General features: G+C 50.1%; 1 protein-coding gene across 3 annotated transcripts; it reads right to left on the bottom strand.

Moving 5' to 3' along the window:
• Positions 1-1,136: 1,136 nt before the first annotated feature.
• On the bottom strand, positions 1,137-16,619 carry HHATL (hedgehog acyltransferase like). Of its 3 annotated transcripts, none has more exons than XM_062603890.1 (12): positions 16,536-16,619; positions 14,876-15,022; positions 14,244-14,311; positions 13,800-13,913; positions 12,923-13,117; positions 12,000-12,209; positions 8,318-8,489; positions 7,531-7,675; positions 7,114-7,149; positions 5,747-5,948; positions 4,175-4,316; positions 1,137-2,880 (listed from the first exon to the last, which is right to left on the bottom strand). In XM_062603890.1, exons 2-12 carry the CDS (start codon positions 14,979-14,981, stop codon positions 2,759-2,761), a joined length of 1,512 nt encoding a protein of 503 aa, XP_062459874.1. In that variant the 5' UTR covers positions 14,982-15,022; positions 16,536-16,619; the 3' UTR covers positions 1,137-2,758. The 3 variants fall into 3 exon arrangements, with proteins under 3 accessions (XP_062459874.1, XP_062459876.1, XP_062459875.1); XM_062603891.1 differs by lacking the exon at positions 1,137-2,880 and adding an exon at positions 2,903-3,331; XM_062603892.1 differs by lacking the exon at positions 16,536-16,619 and having other exon boundaries at positions 14,244-14,307; positions 14,876-15,013.
• Between the last annotated feature and the right edge of the window lie 5,858 nt (positions 16,620-22,477).

Raw genomic sequence — 22,477 nt, 5'->3', positions numbered from 1 at the left:
TCTTGGCTTCTCAGGTGAGTTTTGCTAACAGACAGGTGATAACCAGATCAGACAAGATACTTCTCTCCAGGAGAGAGAGGAACAGTTGATAAATCCTGTTCGATAGAGGCATACACTGAGGCAGAAGGTCTGCTGAGCAAGTCTAAGCTGGTTGAGGTAAGACCATTTGGGTGCTCCTGTCCCACCAGACCTCCTGCATTTGTAACAGCACTGATAGCTGAGGGGAGAGCCTCAGGCAAAGAGGGGCAAATCCCAAGTTCTCCCATAAACAGCCTCTCCAGCAAATCACCCGCTCAGTTGGTGTCTAAGATTAGCTCCTTCTGGCAGCTCCAGCAATGCAGCTGCTGGGTAAATTTAGATCCTTAGTGAATGGGTTATTTTCTCTCCTGGAGTACCCGAGTCAGGAGGGCAGTGCAGAGTCACTGGGCTTTGCCATGTGAGTCACCACTTTGACACTGGGAAGTGGGTGACTCTGTTTGTCCTCCCGGGCAGCCAAGGACCTGAGCTGAGCCACCCGCAGGATCGGAGTTCATGGTTTCTCAGCAGCTCAATGCAGCTTCACTGTGTGAGGACACCCCTGTGGAGGAGGGCGAGGTGTTTTATCCTGGAAGGAAACACATATGTCATAGCTGTTTTGGTGGGAAAGAGTAAATCTGAAATAATGGAGATGCCAAGAAACATCCACCAAAGGTCCAGCAGCACACCTGTGTTAAAGGTGATGGGCCTGGCAGCTGAAGGATGTTTGGGGATGTGACTAGAGGTGCCACCAAGGCACAATACATGCCCTTACTTCCAACAGTTTTGGTTGGGCTCCCAGAAATAAAACCAATGTGGCTTCAAGCCCAGAAAGTACATGGATGTCAGTTTGATGGCAGTAGGCTTGTGATACTTCACCAGTGTGAAGGTGGAGTCAAAATAAAGGTAAGTACGAATCAAGCTGCAGCCAAACCACCAATCTGGTGATGCCACTCAGGTGGGTTTCTGTTAAATCAGTGATGTCTCATGTCACCTTTAGGGGTGGGAGGTGAGGACTTGAAAACAGATCCTTTTGTCTCTCAGCTCTAATAGTAGGGCACTGCCCGTTGCCCAGGGTGTCACCTGCATTACAGCAGCATGAGAGTGACAAGAAGGAGTCATCATAGATGTCCAACATTTATTTACTACATAAATAAGTGACATTTATCAGGGACTTTACAAAGTACTTTGGCAGAGCTGAAAGCTGGCTAGGAACTGATCCTGTTTCATCCACAGGGAAGCCAGAATACACCAGCACCAAGCATCTTGTCCCACTTTGCAAAGTGGTCCAGATTCTGCCTTCACCAAACATCAACATAACTCAGACATAAGGCCACTGAAAGTTACTCTAAAGTGCAAGAGAGCCAGAGCTATTTTTCACCTTTCCCCCAGGGCACCATGTTTCACACATGTACATTTATTCAATACATTCCCTATGCAGTGTCCAAAGTCTGCTTCTCCAAGGAAGCTATCATAGGCTTTCCTTCCACCACCCAAGCCCAGATCACTGCCCTTCATTCAGGGTCTTTCTGCTTTGGTTATATATAAGTGTGTGTGCTCATTCAGCCATGCAGTCATGGGCTTAGCCTGTGTGCACCAAAGTCAGTTGAGGGATGCATGGCTGGAGATGAGCAAGAGTTGGCTACAGCATCTTCAGCCATGGACAGGAATGTGAGCTTAACCCTTTGTCCATGGCATTTGAAAAGTGCAAGTGGGATTTGGTTTGAGTCCCAGAACATATATCATAGCAGATGGTCATGGTGGCCACATCAGCCTGAGACCCGGCAGTGGAGAGCCCTTTGGGCTTGTGCTGGGGTCTGGGGACCAAGCAGCTGTGAGCCATGTGTTGTGTTTCTTCAGCAAGTCCCCAGGTGACTTGTATGTGATACACGATGGCTGTGAAGCAAGTGTGGTGCCTGCACTCTCCTTAACTATGCCTAATATTGGCATTAAATCACTTTTTTTCAAGACGTTTAGTACTGAGGAGACCTGTTTTGCAGAGGCTGTAACAGCTCACTCCACACTGCTGTCAGTGGTGGGGAGATAATACCCTTCATTGGGTATTAAAGACATCCTGGTCTTCCTACCCTTTGCTATAAAGACTCTACTATATATTTCTAGCTACTTGGCATGTATAGGTTGTGCTGAGCCATTTCACAATGCTTACTGCACAACCATAAGTGCTGAGCACTTGACAGTGGATGCTGACCGCTTCTTGTAGTGAAGGAAACATGGTATTCTTGGGCTAGAAGTGAGCTGGAGGTGGTCTGCTTACAGCAAGCTTAGCACCAGCTAATCTCTTTCTCATAGCTGTGTGTCTGGACCACCATAACACCTCCAGTTGTGGAGCTTAGAGAGTCTCCTCTGGGAGACATGGGCTGCAGATGCTGGGGGATAGCTGAGTGGTGGTGGAACCCCTGGAAGAAGGGGGTGAGATCTCCTGCACCATGTCAGAGGGTCAGAAGAATTATGGGGACGGCTCTTTCTAGCATCAAGGAAATGTCCTGGGAGCCTACCTCAGCAGTCTGTCACACATGGGGAGCCTGCAAAATGCCCACTGTGTCTCACAGAAAATCTTTCCTGCAGCAAGGGGGTGACCTGTGCCTTCCAGGTGACTTCTACATGGGTAAGATACAGCAGTTCGATTGTCAGGAGTGTTTGGAGAGCCCCAGTCAGTGGCTGGCCTGGCAGCAGTGGCTGGAAGGGGGATGAGGCTTTGGGACAAGCCTGCTGATGCTTCCCTCTACTCTGCCTTTGCTTTGTCTCCCTTCTCCTCCTTGATGGCCAGGATGCGCTCATGCTCTTTGATCAGCTGCACTCCACAGTATGTGATGAACCAGATGGACAAGGTGCTGACAGGGAAACCTAGAAGATGTAGGGAGACATGGTCATCTTGGTGCGGCTGCTTGCCTAACAAGGCCAGCTCTTCTCTCCAGCAGTGCTGCCTCTCAGGTGGGTTTAGGAGGTCCTACAAGTTCATGATGGCCAGTGGCATTTTCAGTTGTGGATCCAACCCTACAGCTTCACTGGGAGAAGAGACAAAACCCCAGGGTCAGATTTTAGATGAAGCTGTGCCAGAGCCCACCAAAGCATTATGGACCACAGCTAATGTGGGAACATGCTGGAGTAGCTTTGAGCACTGTCTTACCCCCAAAACTCATTCTCCCCAGGTTTAGTCTTGGTTGACTTTCTGCCTATTCAATCTGCCCATGTCCATCGTTGTTCAGCACTGTGACCTTGTGGAAGTTTTAGGCCCCACTGATGCTGAAGATCAACCCCAGCCTTGTTCTTTACCCAGTGGGGACACAACGTACACCTAGGAAAACACATGTTTTTGTTACCTACGTAAGTGACTGAGAGCTGGGAGCTCTTCCTTTTACTTATGAAGGATCTGATGGCATTTGTAATCACAAATCTGGTATCCACAGCAGAGAGGAGACACAGGCTTTGTACCTGCTAAAACAGGACCTCTGAAATGAATAATGCAACCAGCAAAAGCCAGCTAGCTCAGCAGGCAGGCACTTCTGGCACACTGAGCCCAGAGTGTCACATTAGCTGTTTCCTACGCCAGCCCCATCCCAGAGAGGGCTGGAGGACATGGGCTCCTGATGGCTATTTATACCCTGGGGTTCTCAAGAAGACTTCAAAATGGTGCCACCATCCACTGATTAGAAATGTACATATTTGCTGTACATTTCTAATGTACTGCAACATAAGGATTTGTACCTGTCAACTTCAGGTTGATGCAGGAGTAACTGCTCAAGAGAAAGGAGATGAGGCAGGACAAGTAAATCACTTTCTCCAGCAAGGAGACCATTTCATTACCAGGGACTCAGCCCACCTTGGTGGGGTGAATATGACCTTTGCATTGCTGTAAGGAGTCTAAATCACAGACTTGGCTGTGCTAGGAGCTGTATAAGCACACCTGAAAAGCAGCTTGTGCCCCAGAGAGCTCACATGAGAAGGGTGGGAGCTAAGAAACCACTGCCTGCACCTTTTCCATGAGAATGAGGCACACTGGGAGCAGCCACATAACAACCCAATGGCCAGGTCACTTTGTATCCAAGAGGACTCAGAAGTCCCAGTCCTCAGCCCCCCCTACCAGCATCCTCCCATCAAGACGAGGGTCCCTCAATGGGGAAGGCTGGTAGCACCTTACCTGTCTGAAGAAGTCTCTTCGTCACCAGCAGCGCAAACTCCAGGCTGTTGAGGGCTAGGATGTTGAAGAGGATGATAGCCCAGAAATTCACAGCCCCAAAAACTGCCCTAATCCGCCGAGACATGGCTGCTGACATTTTGGCCTGTGGTGGGAACAGGAGCAGAGAGTGAGGAAAAATGGGGCTGTAAGGATAAGAGAAACAGTGGTCCAACTCCTGCCAAACTCTGGCTGGGATCCCAAAGGGTTAGGCAGAAATTAGAGCAGCCTTTAGTGTCTTTGGGATGAAGAAACATGCAGAAAAGGTAAAACTTGTGCTCTGCTGCTGGACTCATAGTGGGATTCCTGATTGGTGTTTCAAGGTCCCACGGGTAGGGGCAAGATGTTATACATGGTTTGATGTTAATGGTAAAGGTTGAGTACTGCTTTCTTCATCTGTTGCCCGGGGTAAGCCACTCCTCAAGGCAGACGGATGCTGTTTTACACCGGGATTATTATTAGCCCTATGTGCATATCACTCCCTGCTCCCAGTAGAAATTGTTTCTTAGGACTTAAAAAAAAAACAACAAGCTGAAAACCCAATGACAGCAGCAGAGTGAAATTGTCACTGACATATAATCTTCAGGAGCAGCTGCTGTGAGTGGGGCAGGGAAGTGGTTTATAGCAACCTTCAAAGAGCAAGATGAATCCCCAGGCCACTTAGTGCTGAGAATTGCGGTGCCGCAGGGAAGGAGATTTCACTGCCTGTGAGTGCTATAATCTGGTTAAAAGTTCAGCAAGGGAAGCAAATAGGAGGACTCCTCTCCAAAGTTTTTGTTCAAAAGAGGTCTTTACTGAGCTGGTTTAGGACCTCCAGACTTTAGATTGGGCAAAACAAATAAGCAACATAATTGTTTCTAGGATGGAGTTTCCCGAGTTTTATTTCCAACATATCCCTGAGGTACCTTGGTCCCAGAGACAGAGGACTAAGCTTTGGAGTGGTTGGAAAATGATTCAATCTAGTACCTAAAACTTTGTTTTTATCAGAAATCAGATCAAAACATCAAAACCACTCAGAATATCATGATGTTTTGCAGAACAAGAATGAGCTATTTTTATATGGAAATGTATAAATAATTCACCAGGGACAGACCTCAGACTGTGTGTACATCTGTGGTACTTTGAGACTTGTTGGGGTTGCACTTCTGGTTCTCTTGGACCTCCATTTTCCCTCTGAAAGCTCCACACCCAGCTGAAATGTCAGTAAGGGCGGGTGGGAATTTGTTCTGCGTGGGTGACACAGTGCATAAAATGAAGGGATACAGAGCACCAGGACTGTGTTTCCCTCAGCCAGTTAAGTAGCTGATTGTAAGGATGCTAAAGACCACAGGAAAAAGCTTCAGGTCTCCACACAGGAGGCCTGGACATGGAGCTGCATAACTTCATCAGTGATGTTGCTCTTCAGTCTCGGACAAAAATGGATCTGACTTGTATAAAAAAGTTTTATCTTCCTACAGTCATGGATGTTTTCCAGCTCCAGAGTTTGGTCCCGGGCCCATTGACCTTTCCCCATTCACTTGCAGCCCAGCTTCTCACCTCCAGTTTGGCAAAGGGCTCCTGCTGGAAGAACTTCTGTACCCAAAGCTCAAAGTTGAGGCCAAAGCAGTTGAAGACAGACCAGATGTAAATGATCTCACATGGTCCTAGCCACAGGGTGGTGACTGCAAAGGTGGCGATGGAGGCCACAAGCTCCTTAATGATGTTGTCATGGTTCTCTCCAATGTGATCATACACGTACCTAATGGCCAAGGAAAGTGGTTAGTGCTCCTTGTAGTCCGTGAGACCACTCTGGAGTCCCTTATCCCATGCTCACCCACCACAAGCCCCTCACAGGCAGGTCAACATGGAGCACCCCAGCAAGAAAGGAAGGATGAGGAAGTTGGGGCTGTTCAGCCTGGAGAAGAGAAGGCTGCATGGAGACCTCATAGCAGCCTTCCAGTATCTGAAGGGGGGCTATAGGGATGCTGGAGAGGGACTCTTCATTAGGGACTGTAGTAATAGTACAAGGGGTAACGGGTTCAAACTTAAACAGGGGAAGTTTAGGTTGGATATAAGGAAGAAATTCTTTCCTGTTAGGGTGGTGAGGCACTGGAATGGGTTGCCCAAGGAGGTTGTGAATGCTCCATCCCTGGCAGTGTTCAAGGCCAGGTTGGACGAGGCCTTGGGTGATATGATTTAGCGTAAGGTGTCCCTGCCCATGGCAGGGGGGTTGTAACTAGATGATCTTAAGGTCCTTTCCAACCCTAATGATTCTATGATTCTATGTTTTGGCTGACACGTTCTAGCAACAAACTGATCTTTTCTGCAGTCCAGCTGCTTGTGGCTTGTGTTCCTCACAAGCCCACAGCTCCTTCAGGACAAAATACTACCCTTTCCCCTTCTTGCAGATAAAGGGTTGATAAACCATAGGGATCTGTAGAGCTGCAGGCTATCTCAGACTTGCTGGTGCACAGGATTTCATTACCGAGCAGCCACTACCTTCAGTACAGGTTTACTGGTGTGAACTTGTGGCTGAAGATAGCTGACAGGCTCAGGAAGGTGTAGATACAGCTCAGGCCACCCTTGGATACCAGGATATGAGAGACCCAGGATATGGGAGACCTGGGCTCAATTCCCCTTTCATCTTGGTGTAATATGAACCCAACTCTGTCGAGGGAATGCTAAACTTAAAGGGATCTCTGGACAGGACTGTCTTATTCCTAACTTTGGCAGGGGGCTGTGGCTCTTTGTGGTGATTAATTCAATGGTCTAAGGGATAAACAGACCAAATATGACTTCATGCCATAGTGAGATTCATTCACAAGAGAAGACACCTCAGCTTTGCGACAAACAGCATTAAATGCTTCATTGCTATGTGATGAAAGAGAAGACCCTGGACCAGACTAGAGATGGTTAACACTTACTTGCATAGCCAGTCATTAATCCCTCTGTCAAAATGCCTAAAATGCAGATGATAAAAAGTATGTTAAAACACACAGTGTAATGAATTACACCTTTCCACACAGCAGTCAGCCAAAGAAGGTACTCAGTCCCCTGGCAAGGTACTTGGGCATAACAGTTTCCCATGTTCCTTCCTAAACAGGTCCCACTGTTTACATGGTGATAACCTCTCTTCTTATCTATTGCTTCCTGCCCAAGAATATTTCCCTGGTCTATGGCCAGGTCTAGGCTATAGGTTCAGTATATATATTCAATGTAGATAGTCTCCACCTCACAGGCCAGCTCCTCAGAATCCCAGCCCAGATGTCCTCCCCTCCATGCATGTTTCATTCAGGTCAAACATGCCATCTCTCTTCATGAGATGCATGTGGGGTACTCACGTTTCTGCGAAGACATAGAGCATGGTGATGCATTTTGGAGGCTGGGGTGGGTCCAAATGGTCCAGTCTGGCAATGGTGTTGATCACCCCAAACATGACAGCAGCTTTCACCCAGTCATACACCAAATTGGAGTAGGCCAGGCCAGCTGGAGCAAAAATAAGAGTCAAGTCTTGGGGAGGAATCTGACACTGGAAGACAAACCCTGCAGGGACAAACACTAAAGATGTCTAATTCCTATTGCTGCGCCTTGCTTGCTGTGTCCTGCTTCTTCCCTGCCACCCTCCAGGAAGAGTCCACCTTCTGTACAACCCTCCATTAGGAGACTGAAGACAGCAGCTACAACCCCCTGAGCTGCTCTCTGTACAACCTACACACAGAGGCTATTTCAGTGGCTCACAAACACCTATAATAGGTGGCCACCTGAGAAGGCATCTGAGATATGAGATGTGCCTCTTACAACAACAACATGGGGTTGATTTTTCAGAGGTGCTGAGCTCCCTTACAGCCCAGGACAAATGCAATGGGAATGGTGCTCAGCCTCTTAAACCCACAGCTAAACAATTTACACTGGGACCTTGTGAGAACATCAGACCAACACCATTTGCTTTCCAGGGCTGCCTGACCCCAGATCTGTGCATTATCAATGGGAAGAAGAGGGGCTTTTTTCAAACCTGTCCAACATAGGCATTGCCAAAGCCTCTCAGTAAGGATGACTGGAGATCGGAATCACTCACCACTGCCCTGAAGCTGAGTACATGCGTGAATGTGTCCAAGCACGGCCACTCACCCAAGGACCAGTCCGAGAGGCGGTTCATGAACTTCAGGTCAGAAGGGAGAGTGAGGATGTAGAAGAAGTGGAAGAAGATGTCCACGGCAATGATGGCCCCAGCGTGGATGAGGGCATTGACCCGGATATTCCTCATCTCGTCATCTTTGCGTCTTAGCTCTCGGTTGCTCACCTGCCCAGATGGCAAACCAGTAAAGGGCTCAGATGAGATACAGGCAGTGTGTTCTTCCATCCAGGCAAATGGTCCAAACAGGGACTCAATGCTGCCTTTCAAATCACACCATGACCTACATGGCCCAAATCACCACTGATTTAGGAACACCCAAGGAGGTCCCTCCAACACCCCCACCTTCGTGCTGAGTACAGCAGCAATGTGCTTCCTGGATCACCCTTCTAGCAAAGGCTGTTCCCATTGTTGGGTTTTCCAGCAGAGCAGGCACATGGTGTGACACCCCAGTGACAGGTCTGGCTGTACCTAAGGGACCCAAGTTGGGGTGAAAACCACACCAACCAGGGAGCTGGGGTTTATGCTTGTTCTGCAGGGACATGTTCAGAAAGCCAAGGTTGCTTAAGGGTGGCACTGTGCACGGGTCACTAGGGAGGAGTAAATGCCCATACCCATCACATCTACAGGATGCCACAGATTGAGGGAAGGACATGGAATCACAGAATGGTTTGGGTGGAAGGGACCTTAAACCTCATCCAGTTCCAACACCCTGTCATGGGCAGGGACAAATTCCACTAGACCAGGTTGCTCCAAGCCCCATCCAACCTGGCCTTGAACACTGCCAGGGATGGAGCAGCCACAGCTTCTCTGGGCTACCTGTGCCAGCGCCTCACCACCCTCACAGGGAAGAACTTCTTTCTAATATAAGAACAGTGAAGAATTTTTTCCTAATATCCAATCTAAATCTCCCTTCTGTCAGTTTAAAGCCATTCCCCCTTGTCCTATCACTACAGGCCCTTGTAAATAGTGCCTTGCCCAGGAGAGGTTGGGAACAGGGCAGGTATCACACCTGTAGGTCTGCCAGGGCCAGGTGTATATTTTGTGGCCAGGGTCATTTGGGAGGAGGAGAATGACTGATGATCTCTATAACTTCTGCTGCAGACACTTGCTCGAAATGAGAGGGGAGCTGCTTGAGAGGCCATCCTGAATAGGCTGGAACCTAATCCATGGGGATTTCATCTCTACTGTGTCTTGTACAAACAGGGGGCCGGGCTTTTCCTCCCAGGGCTGTCATATCTCTGGCTGTTGTAACATAATCACCATCCAAGCAAGCTTTCAGGATTACGCTGGGCAGACTGATGTCCTCACTTCCCCGCATTGCCGTAAAAATTGCTGCTGTATTTGAAATCCTCTTATGTTTATTACTTTCCCTTTATTCCTGCAAGAGGTGGGAGATCCCCCAGCATAATCCACAGGCTGCTGCACCAGCCCCGTCATCAAATCCAGATGATTTCTGCGTATTAAAGCCTTTGCCAGATTTCTTTCATGTCTGTTAAATGCCAAGTGCTTCAAGGGTACAAAGAGGCCACCGGACCCTGAGCTGGAAGAGAAGCCGAGGGAGGACAGGCTCTGGCATGAAGATGTGTGGGAGGACACAGAGACCCCTTTCATAGAAACATTTAGAGAAGAACATTTGGAGAAGACCTTTAAGATCACCAGGTCCAGCACTGCCAAGTCCACCACTAAACCATGTCCCCAACCACCACATCTACAGGTCTCTTCAAAATTTATTTGTATTATTTATTAGTATTTATTTGCATACCTCAGGAATGGTGGCTCAAGCACTTCCCTGTGCTGCTTGTTCCAGTGCTTGACATCCCTTTCAGTGAAGAAATATTTCCTAATATCCGATCTAAACCTCCCCTGGTGCAGCTTGAGGCCACTTCCTCTCACCCTTATGTCTGAGTGCAGTGGCATCATCCCCTTGTGTTCGGGGCTGGGTTCTCCACACTTCCACCCCTACAGAAGTGATTTTGTTCCTTTGATCCTGGTAAGGAAGATGCTTTTCAGCTTACATGGGGTAGACCAAGCCCCGGTATAGATGAGGTCCCATCACACATAGAGGTGCAAGGTCTCCACCAGGATGTAGCACCAGTAGGAGCCAAATATACAGATGGGTTTCCTAACTGGGCTGCACACCTCACGCTGGGAAGGGACCCCTTCTGCCTGTCCCCATAATTGCTGCTGGGCAGTATGGAATTCACCTCTGCGGCAGAGGCAGCTCCAGCAGAGCAGGGGAGCGTTTAGCCAGGAGGTGGCAGTAGTGGCCAGGCCAAGACAGGACCCCTGGCCAGGGCGTGGGAAAGGCGTTGGGACTTCTCGTGCCTTCAGGGTAAGTGTTCTAAGCAGCGTAGAGGGCAGTTGCTTATTAAGTGCCCATAGATATTCTGGTCTGGGGCTGTGCAAAGAGTAGGGCGTTGGAAATACATGATCTTTAAGGTCACTTCCATCCCAAGCCGTTCTATGATGATGTAAATAACACCCCTTCCAGATCAAGCCTTGTAGGAATGGTGGAGTTCATATACTGGAGACATGACAGTTTAATGCCCTGATTTACAGACACCTGACTGCAGTGTTAGGAGAAGCCAGCACTGCCCATTTCATGGGAAAGACTGATGAAAAAGGGGGAAAAAAAAGGGGAACATGGGGTGAGAAGGGCACCTGCAAAGGTAAAAGCTTAGGATGAAGAAGAATGCTCTTGCAATCAAAGGTCAATTTGGGTCCAAAAACTCAATGTAGCTGTTCTTATTTGAAAGGAAACAGAGGAGTGGTGGCAGTCTTTCCCAGCACCATTGCTGACCAAGAGGTCCCTTCCTCAGCAAGCAGTACCAGTCAGCTTTGATGGCCAAGATTGATCATTGGTGTAAAAGGATGTTGAGATGGGAAAAGTGAGGAAGGACAGAGCACTGCTGCTTTTCATCATCTTAGCTGTGAAACAGCCCCAGAGGTCTGCTGGTCCCAGCCCAGCCTTCTGCTCATGTTTTCCAGTGCTGTTTGGAGTCTGCTCTTCACAAAGCTTCCCTGGTTTTGTGTGATACAGACAAAGACTTGGGGCACCAGAGTATTTCATGGAGATCAGAGGAAGCCCCTGGTTGCTTCTTCATTTATTTCTATTTGTGATCTTATTTATTTCTAGAGAAATAACTTCATCTGAAGACACAGAGACCATTCCCAGGAATGCTGGGTGGTCACCTCTTGGGCAAACCAGCTGGATGGAAGCATAAGACTGCCCTTGCTGTTCCAGCCATCTGCATGCAGAGGCCCTGCAGACAGGCACCACAGGTCTGGCCTTCACCATGACCTCCCAGCACAGTACAGTGGGGCAGCTAGTGTGGCAGCACTTGGAAACTGAGGCACCGAGCAGTGCAGGTGTCCAAAGACATGATCTGAGCATTCCCCTCCTCACCCCAGCATGATGCTTTCACCACAGCAATGCCTTCCCTTCTGAACTGATCAGTGGCAATGTCCCAGAAGGGAAGGTTAAAACCCCATCAGTTTATGCCTCTCCCCACAAAAATCACAGCATCATTGTGCAGCCCAGACTATGGCCACACACTGCAGGTGACCATGAGAAACTACAACCATTTGCATCTTCACTGTGGCAAAAGGTGGGGTTTTGTAGGCATTAAACCCAAGCAAACAAATGCAGGGAAAGGTTTATTGAGGAGCACTCACCTGGGCAAGGAACTGGTCAAACGTCATGACAGGCCCAAAGAAGAAGAATGGGAGGTAGAAGTTGTACTTGAGGAGGTCAAATATGGAGTAGATGCCCTCTTTCTTCTCAGCGCTCTCAAGTGCAAAGCTCATGCAGCGCATGATGGTGAACCCACTTCCTCCATAGAAAAGGACATCTTGAAGATCAAAAGCTCCCGTTACAAACCCGCTCTGGATGAGAAATCAAAAGTTACCACCAGGCACATGGTGTCACTTCTGTGTGCCCTTGCTCTGTGGACGATGTCATTCCTGGGACACCACATAAAGCCTCTAATTATTCTCTGACACCAATTGTCCCAGGAACTAATGAGCCTTGCTCTTAGAAAGAGAAAACCAGGGCTTGATTTCCCAGCTGGTTCCTACATCCTGGAGGAGATCCTCTTGGCCATGTCTTTACCAGGCAGCTGTGGGTAACAGAGGCTTTACTCTGGGGTGGGAGCATTTACCCTGCCATAGGGACGTAACCCTCCCCAGGGAGTGAAGAAAAGCCAGCACAAGCCTGATGCAGGGACACACACACATTTCAGGAGCTAAGCAGCAGGCAGGGAGGGCACTGTCCTTCCGAGGGACTGAAGATCCTTCCTGGGTTCCTCTCCACCTGCCAGAGAGAGATCATCTTAACTGAACAGAGGCCTAAGAGACAGGCATGGATCCAACCCAGCACTGTGTTACAGATGGGGAAGCTGAAGCACGGAGCAGGAGCACTTATTCCATGGCTGACAAGCTGCTGACTGACCAGCAAGGACTCAGGTGGACCTCTGATGTACCATCAGAAGAGGCCACGTTTGCGGGTGCCCCAGGATCCCGCCTTGGAAATAAACCCAAAGAGACAGACACAAGTGGGCTGGACATGAGGCAGATGCATGGCCCAAGACAGCACCTACCTGCCACGAGCTAAATGGCTCCATCTTGAAGGAGGCAAGACAGCAGAGCCCAGCCACGTAGCAGAGCCACTTCTGCTTGGCCAGTGCAACGGAGTACAGGACAAGGCAGTGGGAGAGGATGATCATCAGGTAGACAGGCCCCATGCTGCTCAGCACAGCCAAGAACCCATACAGCATGTACACCACAGCCCGGTGCTACAAGAAGAATCACAGACTGGTTTGGGTGGGAAGGGACTTTAAAGCTCATCCAGTTCCAAAGCCCCTGCTATAGACAGGGACACCTTCCACTAGACCAGGTTGCTCCAAACCCCATCCAACCTGGCCTTGAACACTGCCAGGGATGGGGCAGCCACAGCTTCTCTGGGTAAGCTGTGCCAGGGCCCCACCACTCTCACAGGGAAGAACTTCTTCCTCAGATCTCATCTCAGTCTCCCCTCTGTCAGTTTAAAGCCATTCCCCCTTGTCCTGTCCCTACCTGCCCTTGTCAAAAGCTCCTCTCCAGCTTTCTTGTTGGCCCCTTTAGGCACTGGAAGCTGCTCTAAGGTCTCCTCAGAGCCTTCCATTCTCCAGGCTGAACAAGTCCAGCTCTCTCAGCCTATCTCTATAGCAGAGGTGCTCCAGTCCCTGGAGCATATTCGTGGCCTCCTCTGGACTCACTCCAACAGCTCCATGTCCTTCTTATGCTAGGGGCTCAGAGCCGGACACAGGACCCTGTGTGTGGGGGGGGTCTCACAGGAGCAGCCCTAACCCAAATGGTCAGTTTGGTGAAAGCCCCAACTCAGCCCTCCCTGTCCTAGAACATCACAGAACATCCCTCAAACCCTCTCCACATCTTCCAGGTCACCTTGGTGCTTTCAAATCCATCCCACTGGCTCACCTGTGGCACTGTCATGGAGCAGATTTTGCCAAAGAGGACATGCCCTGAGAGGGCGAAGATGATGACGTTCCTGAACGACGTGAACCACATCACCCACTCGAAATCGGCCACATCCTGTGGGAGCAGGACCAGTACTTTACCGTCCCCAGCCCTTGCATCCCTGCCCCAACACCCAGCTGGAGGGGAAACCACACAACTTTCAACGCCTGTTTTTCTCATTTTCCACCCAAGGGATCCCCGAGCACTTTAGCTTGGTCATAAACCCCCAGGAGATGCGAAGTGCCTCATCTTGGTGGACACAGAGGAGAGCATCCATGGTGCTGCAGGGCTGATATTTTCCTGACAAAGCATGTCAGCACCAGAACAACCAGCTCTGCTTCTGCAGTGCTCAGCACTGACCGTGTCACCTGTAGCTACCAAAGACTGAGTCCATCTTCCTCTTACCATCTTCCTGCCAAAGTAGTGCCATCCCGGCTTTATGCCATCCCGAAAGGCCTTTCTGTTCATGCTGTCTGCAAAAGAATCAGAATTATGGGGAGAGAAACAGCTCTGGGAAGTGGGGCCTGGGTTTCAGCAAGGCAAGGAGCCTTCCTCACCATGATGATGAGCCATCAGGGCTCAAACACCGCATCCCAAAAGTGCCTAACTCTCATGAAGAACCACAGGAGTTGGGCTCCTCAACTGTTTCTGCAAGACTTCCCAGCAAAGCCTTTTTGCAGTGCAGATCCCAGGAACCCCCATCTAATCCAAGAAATCTACAGGTGTTTTGGGGCTTCCACACAAAAGTCTTGTGAACCAGCCTCGTACAGGCAGGGTGACTGCCTGCTCTGGGCACTGGCTGGAGAGCTGTGAAATGCCACAGCCTCTAGCCCCGAGCCATGGAAATGGGGACAAGGGAGAAAGCAGGCAAAAAAGCAAAAGTCCTTTCTGAACCTTGGAAAGGATTCCCAAGCTGTTCTGTGCCCAGACTAAAGACAGGGATCTGCTGCTGGTATTAATAGCTGTAAAAGCAGCCACTGTAGACCCGTCCCCCCTCCCAGGGCCCCCTCAGGGGGGATGCAATGGGGAGCCATTACCTCTGGATGCTTGGAAGATCTCACTACTACTGTACACCACAGCACATGTCACGGTGAGAGCATAAAAGCCCAGTTCGTAGTTGGGAAGCATCGCTTTAACCCCCATGGCAGCAGGTTAATGCCCTAGCTGATGCAGGGGATCCAGACCTGGGAAAGGTAAGAAAACCAGGGCTGAGAGCTCCACCTGCCCTCCTACCCCTCAAACACCAAGAACTGCTGCTGGTCCTTAGCTGCTCTGCTTTGGGGGCTTTCTTAAAGGGTGGTAGCTGAAGGAAGATGGTAGTACCTGGGGGTGAATGCTCAGTGCATAGCGGTTGCTGCTGAGCGCTGCTGCAAAACCCACCCAGGAGCCAGGATGTGGGGACAGCTCAGCTAGGTGTCCCTGATAAAAGGCTCTTCCAGCTCTTACCCACCAAAGTGCATCCATCCCAATGTTCAGAGATGCTCCAGGATACCACCCACCCAGGATGGGGGTCCTCCAGCACGTTTCTGGTGTCCCTCCCCTAATTCCTAACTGCACCTTAGAAGAAATCCATGGTAGAGCACAGGGACACTCCGGCTGGAAAGAATATAATGAGATGGCCCTGCTCCTTTACCCTGGGCTGCTGTTCACCTTTTAGCTGGGGTTCTACCCAGCCCCAGGCTCTTGGGGGCTTTAGGAGCCCCCCGAGCCCAAACCGCTCCCAGCTACTAATCTCAGGCCCCCACCAACGGCTCTGCCGCACCCATCCCCGCAATTAGCCCGGGCTAATTACTCTTCCCGACGCTAATTAACCTCGAGTAATTAACGTGCTTCTCAGCCCGACCCGAGCTCCGCAGCGCCCCGGCTGCTGCGGAATACGCTGCCTGGGGCACTGCCCCGCATCCGTGATATCTCCCCCCACCCCGCTGCGGCGCGGTGCGCTTTGGGGGGAGAAAGGGGCGGAATTCTGCTTATAGGCAGCAGTAAAAGGCGACCCGGTCACCTTCTGCTTTTGCATCTGCCTCGCGGAGCTTGTGCTGAGGGTGCTTATTTAAACGACTTTTTTTTTTTTGTTAATTATTATTATTTTTTTTTTTAATTTATTTTCTTTCGGTCACTGAGTTTTTTAGAGCTTTGGAGCTTTTTAGCAACGATGCGGGGTAACTAGCTGGAGGGAACGCTAGTCCTGGTGAGGGGGGGGAGTTGTCCTGGTGCCGCTGCGCCGCGTCCCCTGCGGCATGGGGGCAATCACAGAAGTGGCTTTGAAAAGCTTTTGTAATTCATTCCCAAGCTTTTCAAAGTTGGATTTTTTGGGATGGAGAGAGGGGCAAGGCCACCCCGAAACTGAGCCTGGCGGGGGGGCAGTTACCGACCCCCGGCTGCCGCTGGGGACCCTGCGGTGGGTCAGGGGTGCTGGGCGGGGGACGACCCTCGGACAGTTTTAACTCCCAGTGGCTCCCGAGCTGCTGAGTCAGGTGCACGGGTGTGCCTAGGGGAGCCCCCCCCCGCCCCAGCTCCGAGCTGCGGCGGGGCTGCAGCATCGTTATCCCTGCGCTCCCCTCCGCCGCCTCGGGACCCCGGGCGGGCGGTGGGCGCTAGGCAGAGGTGATCAAAAGCCGCGGAGCTGCGGGAGCAGCGTGTCAGCACCCCGGCATCCCCCCCACCCCGCTCAGCACCGCACCGCTCCCCGCTACTGACCTTGAACCCCGGGGTCGCAGGGGGAGGCGGCAGAGGGTGCGGGGATCCAGCGTCCGGCACCGCAGCGGGGGGCTGCGGGAGGGGAGAATAGAAAGGGGGCGGGGGGGGAAGGAGGGTTTTGGGGGGCTGTTGGCTTCCCCTACAGCATCCCTCGGCCGCTGCTGGGGGAGTGTCTGCCCGGGTGTATTTTGGGGCTGCCGTCCCCCACCTTGCCCCCGGAGGAAGTTTGGCGGGGAGTGGAGAGGAGCAGGCGGGAGGTATTTTTATTTTAGAGCAGCACTGCAGAGGGGGGCTGGTTCAGGAGCTGTCTGTCACCGCAGCTGCCGGAGAGCACCCGTCCTGCCTGCCAAAGCGCACCCGGGCCAGGGAGCGCTGCCCGGGGCTGGCCAGGGGAGCCCCAACGTGTGGGAGACATCCCGCAGGGAGCAGTCCCCCTCGCGGGGGTGTTTTGGTGCCCTGCTTTGAGCCCTGCAAGGGAGGAGGAAGCCTCCATTGCCTTGGATTAGAGGGGAAGCAAATATCATTGCATGGTAATGGGGAAACTGAGGCACGGAGCCAAAAGGTGCAATTCCTCCCTGTCTCAGGTGGTGTTTAAATCAGCACAGGGCTCAGAGGTTGCTACACCTTTATAAAACAAATTTAGGGGCCCCTTAGAATCACAGAATAGTTTGGATTAGAAGAGACATTAAAGCTCATCCAGTTCCAGCCCCCCCTGCCACAGGCAGGGACACCTTCCGCTAGATCAGATTGCTCCAAGCCTCGTCCAACCTGGCCTTGAACACTGTCAAGGATGGGGCAGCCACAGCTTCTCTGGGGAACCTGTGCCAGGGCCTCACCACCCTCACAGGGAAGAACTTCTTCCCGGTATCTAATCTAAACCCACCTTCTGACAGTTTAAAGCCATTCCCCCTTGTCCTGTCCCTACTTGCCCTTGTCAAAAGCCCCTCTCCAGACTTCTTGTCAGCCCCTTCAGGCACTGGAAGCTGCTCTAAGTTTTTCTTGGAGCCTTCTCTTCTCTGGTGCTCTCAGCCTGTCTCCATACCAGAGATGCTCCATCCCTCTGAGTGTCTTTGTGGCTTGTCAGCTTTTGCATTTGCAAACAAAACGAGATAGGAAGGGGCTGCACTGGGTTGTGGCCTCATTATTTCAGGATGGGCAAATACAGGTCAGCCAAGTTATTAAAATAAATGCAGCATCAGTCCCATCCCTGTGTCCTGTGGAAGCAATTTCTACCAAAGCCCTGAGAGATCTGGGGAGAGCTGCCACCCTGGACCATCTTCTGGGCTGCCTGTAGGGTCAAAGGAGAGAAATAACATCCCTGGCTTTTATAAATACCTCTGTGGGTTTGTCTGCTTTGGGGTGAAAGAAGTCATGTTCTGGGCTCTGGAGGGCGGATCCCCAGGATAGGCACCCAGGATGGCACTGGCCACGAATAAAAAAGGGGTTTTGGCAACATTTTTAAATTGATGTGCATAGAGAGACCCTTGGCACTAAATTGCCAATACTTTCAGCACTCAATGAGCCATTTTAAATTGCAGCAGCTGGGCAGGATTTGGCAGCCTGCCCCTAGGATGCCCCTGAGCCTTGGTCCTGCTGCAGCAGCTCTTGGAACTTCATCTCTTTAGACCTTGGCATAATTGAGTGGGTGCTTACAGGCAAAGTAATTAAGCGATCAGTGCAGATAAGTGCAGCAACACAATTTATTATGCTCTGTGTGCCTTTGGAGAGCAGGGGTTTACTGCCAGTCATGGCCATACGTCAAAGAACCTCTGCAGGAGGGAAATCTGAGGCTCTGCCCGCCCCACCAGCGGGTGCAGATGGACATGGACTTGCTTGGTGGCAGCGTGGTACAGGAAGGCAACAAAGCAAAGGGGCACAGGAAAACCAACAGGTCACGCCCCAGGATCCTAACAATCCCAAGCAGTGCTGGAAGCTCAGTGTTTTGGAAGCTGGAGGAGATGGGGATCTCGCTTTTGGGATGCTGGGAGGCTCCAGGGAGCAGGTTCCAGCCCCATCATGCTGCTCTCCCTGAGCATCAGCATACAAAGTTTCAGAATGATGATAGATTTTTATTTTCTCTCTTTTAAAATCCTGAGTAATTTGTGATCTTGCTGGATTGAAAGAACACCACCAGTGGAGGGCTGGGCATAAGTTTTTCATGAGGCTCTGAGAACTGTGGTGATAAAAATTATTTAGCTTTAATTTATAGATATTATGAAAAAACTGGGAGAAAAGAAAACCCTCTCTCTTGATTTCTAATATAAAAAGATCTATTTTTAATGTGACCAGCATGCCTGCCTCAGTACAGAGGACACCTCTGTGTTTTATTGCCCCAGTGCTTTATGACAAGCGGCTGTTTATGGCTTTGAGCTGCTTTTAATTATAGCTTTTTTCTAATGGTTGTTGGAAGCTGTGGCACACGAGCTGAGTCCAGACCTTGGTGTAGTGTGCTAACCAGCAAGTGGAAGGTGGTGGGGTTCAACAGAAGGCGCTTGCTTCTGTCCCATGGTGATGGGACTGGAGATATTTGGTGGGGACACCAAAGGAGGCTCTTCTTGGTTCCTGTCTTACACTGCTGTCTCCCTGCACTCTCTGGGGTGAAATGGAAGAAAAAAGGATTATAATAACCCACAGTTGTTTATTTTTTATACTGCCTTAGATTGCCCTATCGGGTTCCCCACGCGAAAGTGGCACATGCCAACCCAACAAGGACTTCAGCAGACTCCTCCATGCTAGCAGGATGGCTCAGGAGAAAGGGATGTGTGTCCCATCCATCTGTTCATACATTGATCCATCCAAGGTCACACTCAGGACCCCTCTCAGCTCCCAGAGTATGGCATCCCCCATGACACACCAATCTCATCAAAGATCCCAGGACCTCCTGCTGCCCTGGGGAAGGACTCTGAAGAAGGCTCCCACCACCTGTCAGGGACAACTGGCATCAGGTCAAAGCCTTCAGCTCCTCTCCTCACAATCCCCTCCCATTCCTGAAAAAAATGCCCCAATTAGGTCAGCTAGGCAATGGAATGACCTTATCTGTTATCTGCACCCTGCAGATAACCATCCCTGCTGACAAACAAGCTGCTCTAAAGCCTAGGATCTCACTCCCTGCATGCAGATGGGTTTCAGAGCTGTAAGTAGAGACGCATGGGATTGAGGTGGCATTTGTTGAGTGAGGCTGCTCAGTCCCATGGGAGCAGTCAGCTCTTGAGCTGGGCTCAGAGGGAGAGAATGAAGGGAGAAACCCAATACCCCTCTTGGCTCAGCTGTGGCTTAATTTAGAGCATGGGGGCCCTGCTGGAGTATTTTTCCATTTAAAACTGAATCTCATTCCTTTTGTCACACACAGGGAGAGGGCCCTGCGCCTTGCAGGGCAGTAGCAGCTGCTGGTTGTGGCTGATGGAGAGGTTGGCAAAGCATTTCCAACTCAGTTCCCCTTTGCCACCAAATTCTTTCCCATTTCACCCATGTGAAGAACTGAAATCTGTCTTCTTTCTTTGGAGCATTGGGAAGGGCCATGAGCCACCCACAGCCCTGATCTATGTCTCTAAACTGGAGCTGTTATAGTGGGGCTTCAACCTGCTGGCTGATCCTCCACCACTGAGCCAAGCAGACACCATGTTAGGGAGAGCTCACTTGCTTTGATACTATCTGTATATAACCATGCTAATGCAACTGAATTCATGTTATGATCAGTTTGGAAAGCCACATTCTCACACTGCCTGCTCTTTGCAGGTAGGTGCCTTGCAACAGGCTGAAAGTAAAACGACGACAATTCATCAAAGACTATCTATTCCCAGAGGTTCAGCTGTACCTCTAAAATCAGATGCATCCATAAGGCACTTTATGACTGCTTTGTGGAAGTGCTCTTCCCCTCTCCAGGCTAGGAGACAACCTTGGGCTCGGCCCAAGTGTTTGGAGGTCTCGTATCCTTAGCATATATTAGCTAAAAGCTGGGCATATCTTAAAAAGGAGTGTCCATAGCCTCAAACACTTGCAGCAGAATTAACCTCATGCTGTTCTTCACAGCTTAACTGTATCCACCAGTCTGTGCCAGCGGTGCTGAGCGTTATCACCACCAGCCTGTCACCACCATTAGCTACAATGACAGACTGAAAAAACTCTGAGCTTATCAAAAAGCAGCCTGTGACATGACTTTGCTTAGGATGAAGGCTGTCCCAGCAAGGAAATGCTGCATATTCACACTGCTTTTATCTAGCAAAGAAAGGTGTAACAATGACTGTCTGCAAACTTCAGCCAGAGAAATTCAAATAGGAATCAAAGCACAGGATTTTAATGGGCTGGTAATTATCCATGAAGCCATAAAACTTCCAAGGAAAGCAGGGAGTTGTGGAGACTTCAGATCAAGCCCAGCTACATCCCTAAGAGAAATACTGTAGTTCAAACAGCATATCAAGCGTGCTGGAGAGATCCTATGGCTAAGTACCAGTGTTATGGGTTTTCATGGGCAGTGAGAAAAATGTTGTCATTGGTTTTGTTCTCTGAGCAGTGGGTTGGGGTACCTGGGGCTGCTGCTTCCAGGGTCTGACAGGATTTCTTACATTCAGCAACAAAGTGATATGCACTACAAGAAAATCAGTCTCATACCTTGGAAATCTGGGAAGCAGTTGCTGCAAGAGTCAGCATGGGGATTAATTCAAAGGCAGGTCACTGTGAAAATGCAGAGGGAATTTATTTCAAAACTAAGGTGAAAACTGAGAAGACCTGGACAATTTGACCTGTGTGCAAAAACCCTTCCTGACTCTGCAATGTGCAACAGATTGCACATTTCCATGAGAAACAGTTACCTACAGGTACAGGATCTCTAAATAACTTCTTTTATAGCATCTTAGTTTCTTCTTTGTCAAGGTGTCCAGAGGTGCCATGTGTGTATGTGTGTGGGAAAAGAAAAAAATGCTTCTGTGCCCCCCCCCCCCCAACAAACATATGTTTAAAGAAATGAGTGTTGCAGCATTCGAGAAGAAGTTTGCACCATGTGCTAGCAAGCCATGTTGCAGCATTTGAGAAGAGGTTTGCACCATGTGCTAGCAAGCCATATGTGTTCTGTAACATATAACACTCCCATTTTCATATCTCTGTTTCATGGGTTGATTCACAGCCATTCTGCTGGAAAATGGTATGAGCTTCACTGATTTATCATGAGACAGGAGACAAATGCTGACCATGTATTAGAAGGGACAGCAGATTGCCTCTCCTGTACATAGGTGAAAATATTATTGATTCGCACTTCTATGTAAGTGAAATCAGAATCTCCAGCTGCAAGCTATAAGCCTGAATTTAGCAGCCACTGCATAGCAAAATCTCCACACCTCTGCCACAGCTCAGACAGCTTTTCAAAGGGATCTGCTTGCTACTGCATGCCCTTATCTATCAGAGGTGGGCTGATTGCTCCTGTTAGGTCTGCTCTCTCTACCCCTCACCTCGTAATCATCAGGATGGAGCTGAACAGAAACAAACCACAGCTCACTTGGACCAGGCTGTGTCTGTCTCTCAATCCAGGATTTACAATTCCTTGAGTTGAGAGGATTGTAGGTTGCAAGATGCTTTTTCCTGATGCTAGGTGAACATTTCTGGTCCTGCTTTTTGTGGCCAGTGCTGGGGGAGCAGAGCAGGGCTTTTAAATACAGGGAGGGCTAACTCTTGGGTGCTGAACTTATCCTCAGCTCCCCAAGCTCCTCCATCAGGGATTCTGCAAACTGTTTGGAGAGAGACGTCTCTGAACATAAGCAGGAAAAGAAGACACAGGGATGACACCACCCTCGACGCATCTGGAGTAACTCCCGCTCTGTTCTTTTTCATATGCCTCATCTCAATGCAAGCAGAGTCAGGACGCAAGCCCCGTGCTGGGGAAGGGAGCTGTGGTTTGCTGGGGTTAAAATCTGACCAACTTCACACTCACAAAAAGAGGCTGACAAAGCAAG

Source organism: Pezoporus occidentalis, unplaced genomic scaffold, assembly GCF_034315485.1.
Source record: "Pezoporus occidentalis ecotype Australia unplaced genomic scaffold, CSIRO_AGI_Poc_V1 ctg82, whole genome shotgun sequence".
Lineage (NCBI taxonomy): Eukaryota > Metazoa > Chordata > Aves > Psittaciformes > Psittacidae > Pezoporus > Pezoporus occidentalis.
The sequence above is the reverse complement of the archived record's forward strand: the minus strand, read 5'-3'. Positions and strand labels throughout refer to the sequence as shown.

Excerpts from the sequence above, each read along its gene's own strand:
- HHATL (XM_062603890.1), bottom strand. The coding sequence starts at position 14,981 with ATGGGGGTTAAAGCGATGCTTCCCAACTACGAACTGGGCTTTTATGCT. Across the intron at positions 7,676-8,317 it reads CCTCTCGGACTGGTCCTTGG|CTGGCCTGGCCTACTCCAAT; the intron begins GTGAGTGGCCGT and ends TTTTTGCTCCAG. Across the intron at positions 5,949-7,113 it reads ATTAATGACTGGCTATGCAA|GTACGTGTATGATCACATTG; the intron begins GTAAGTGTTAAC and ends CTTGGCCATTAG.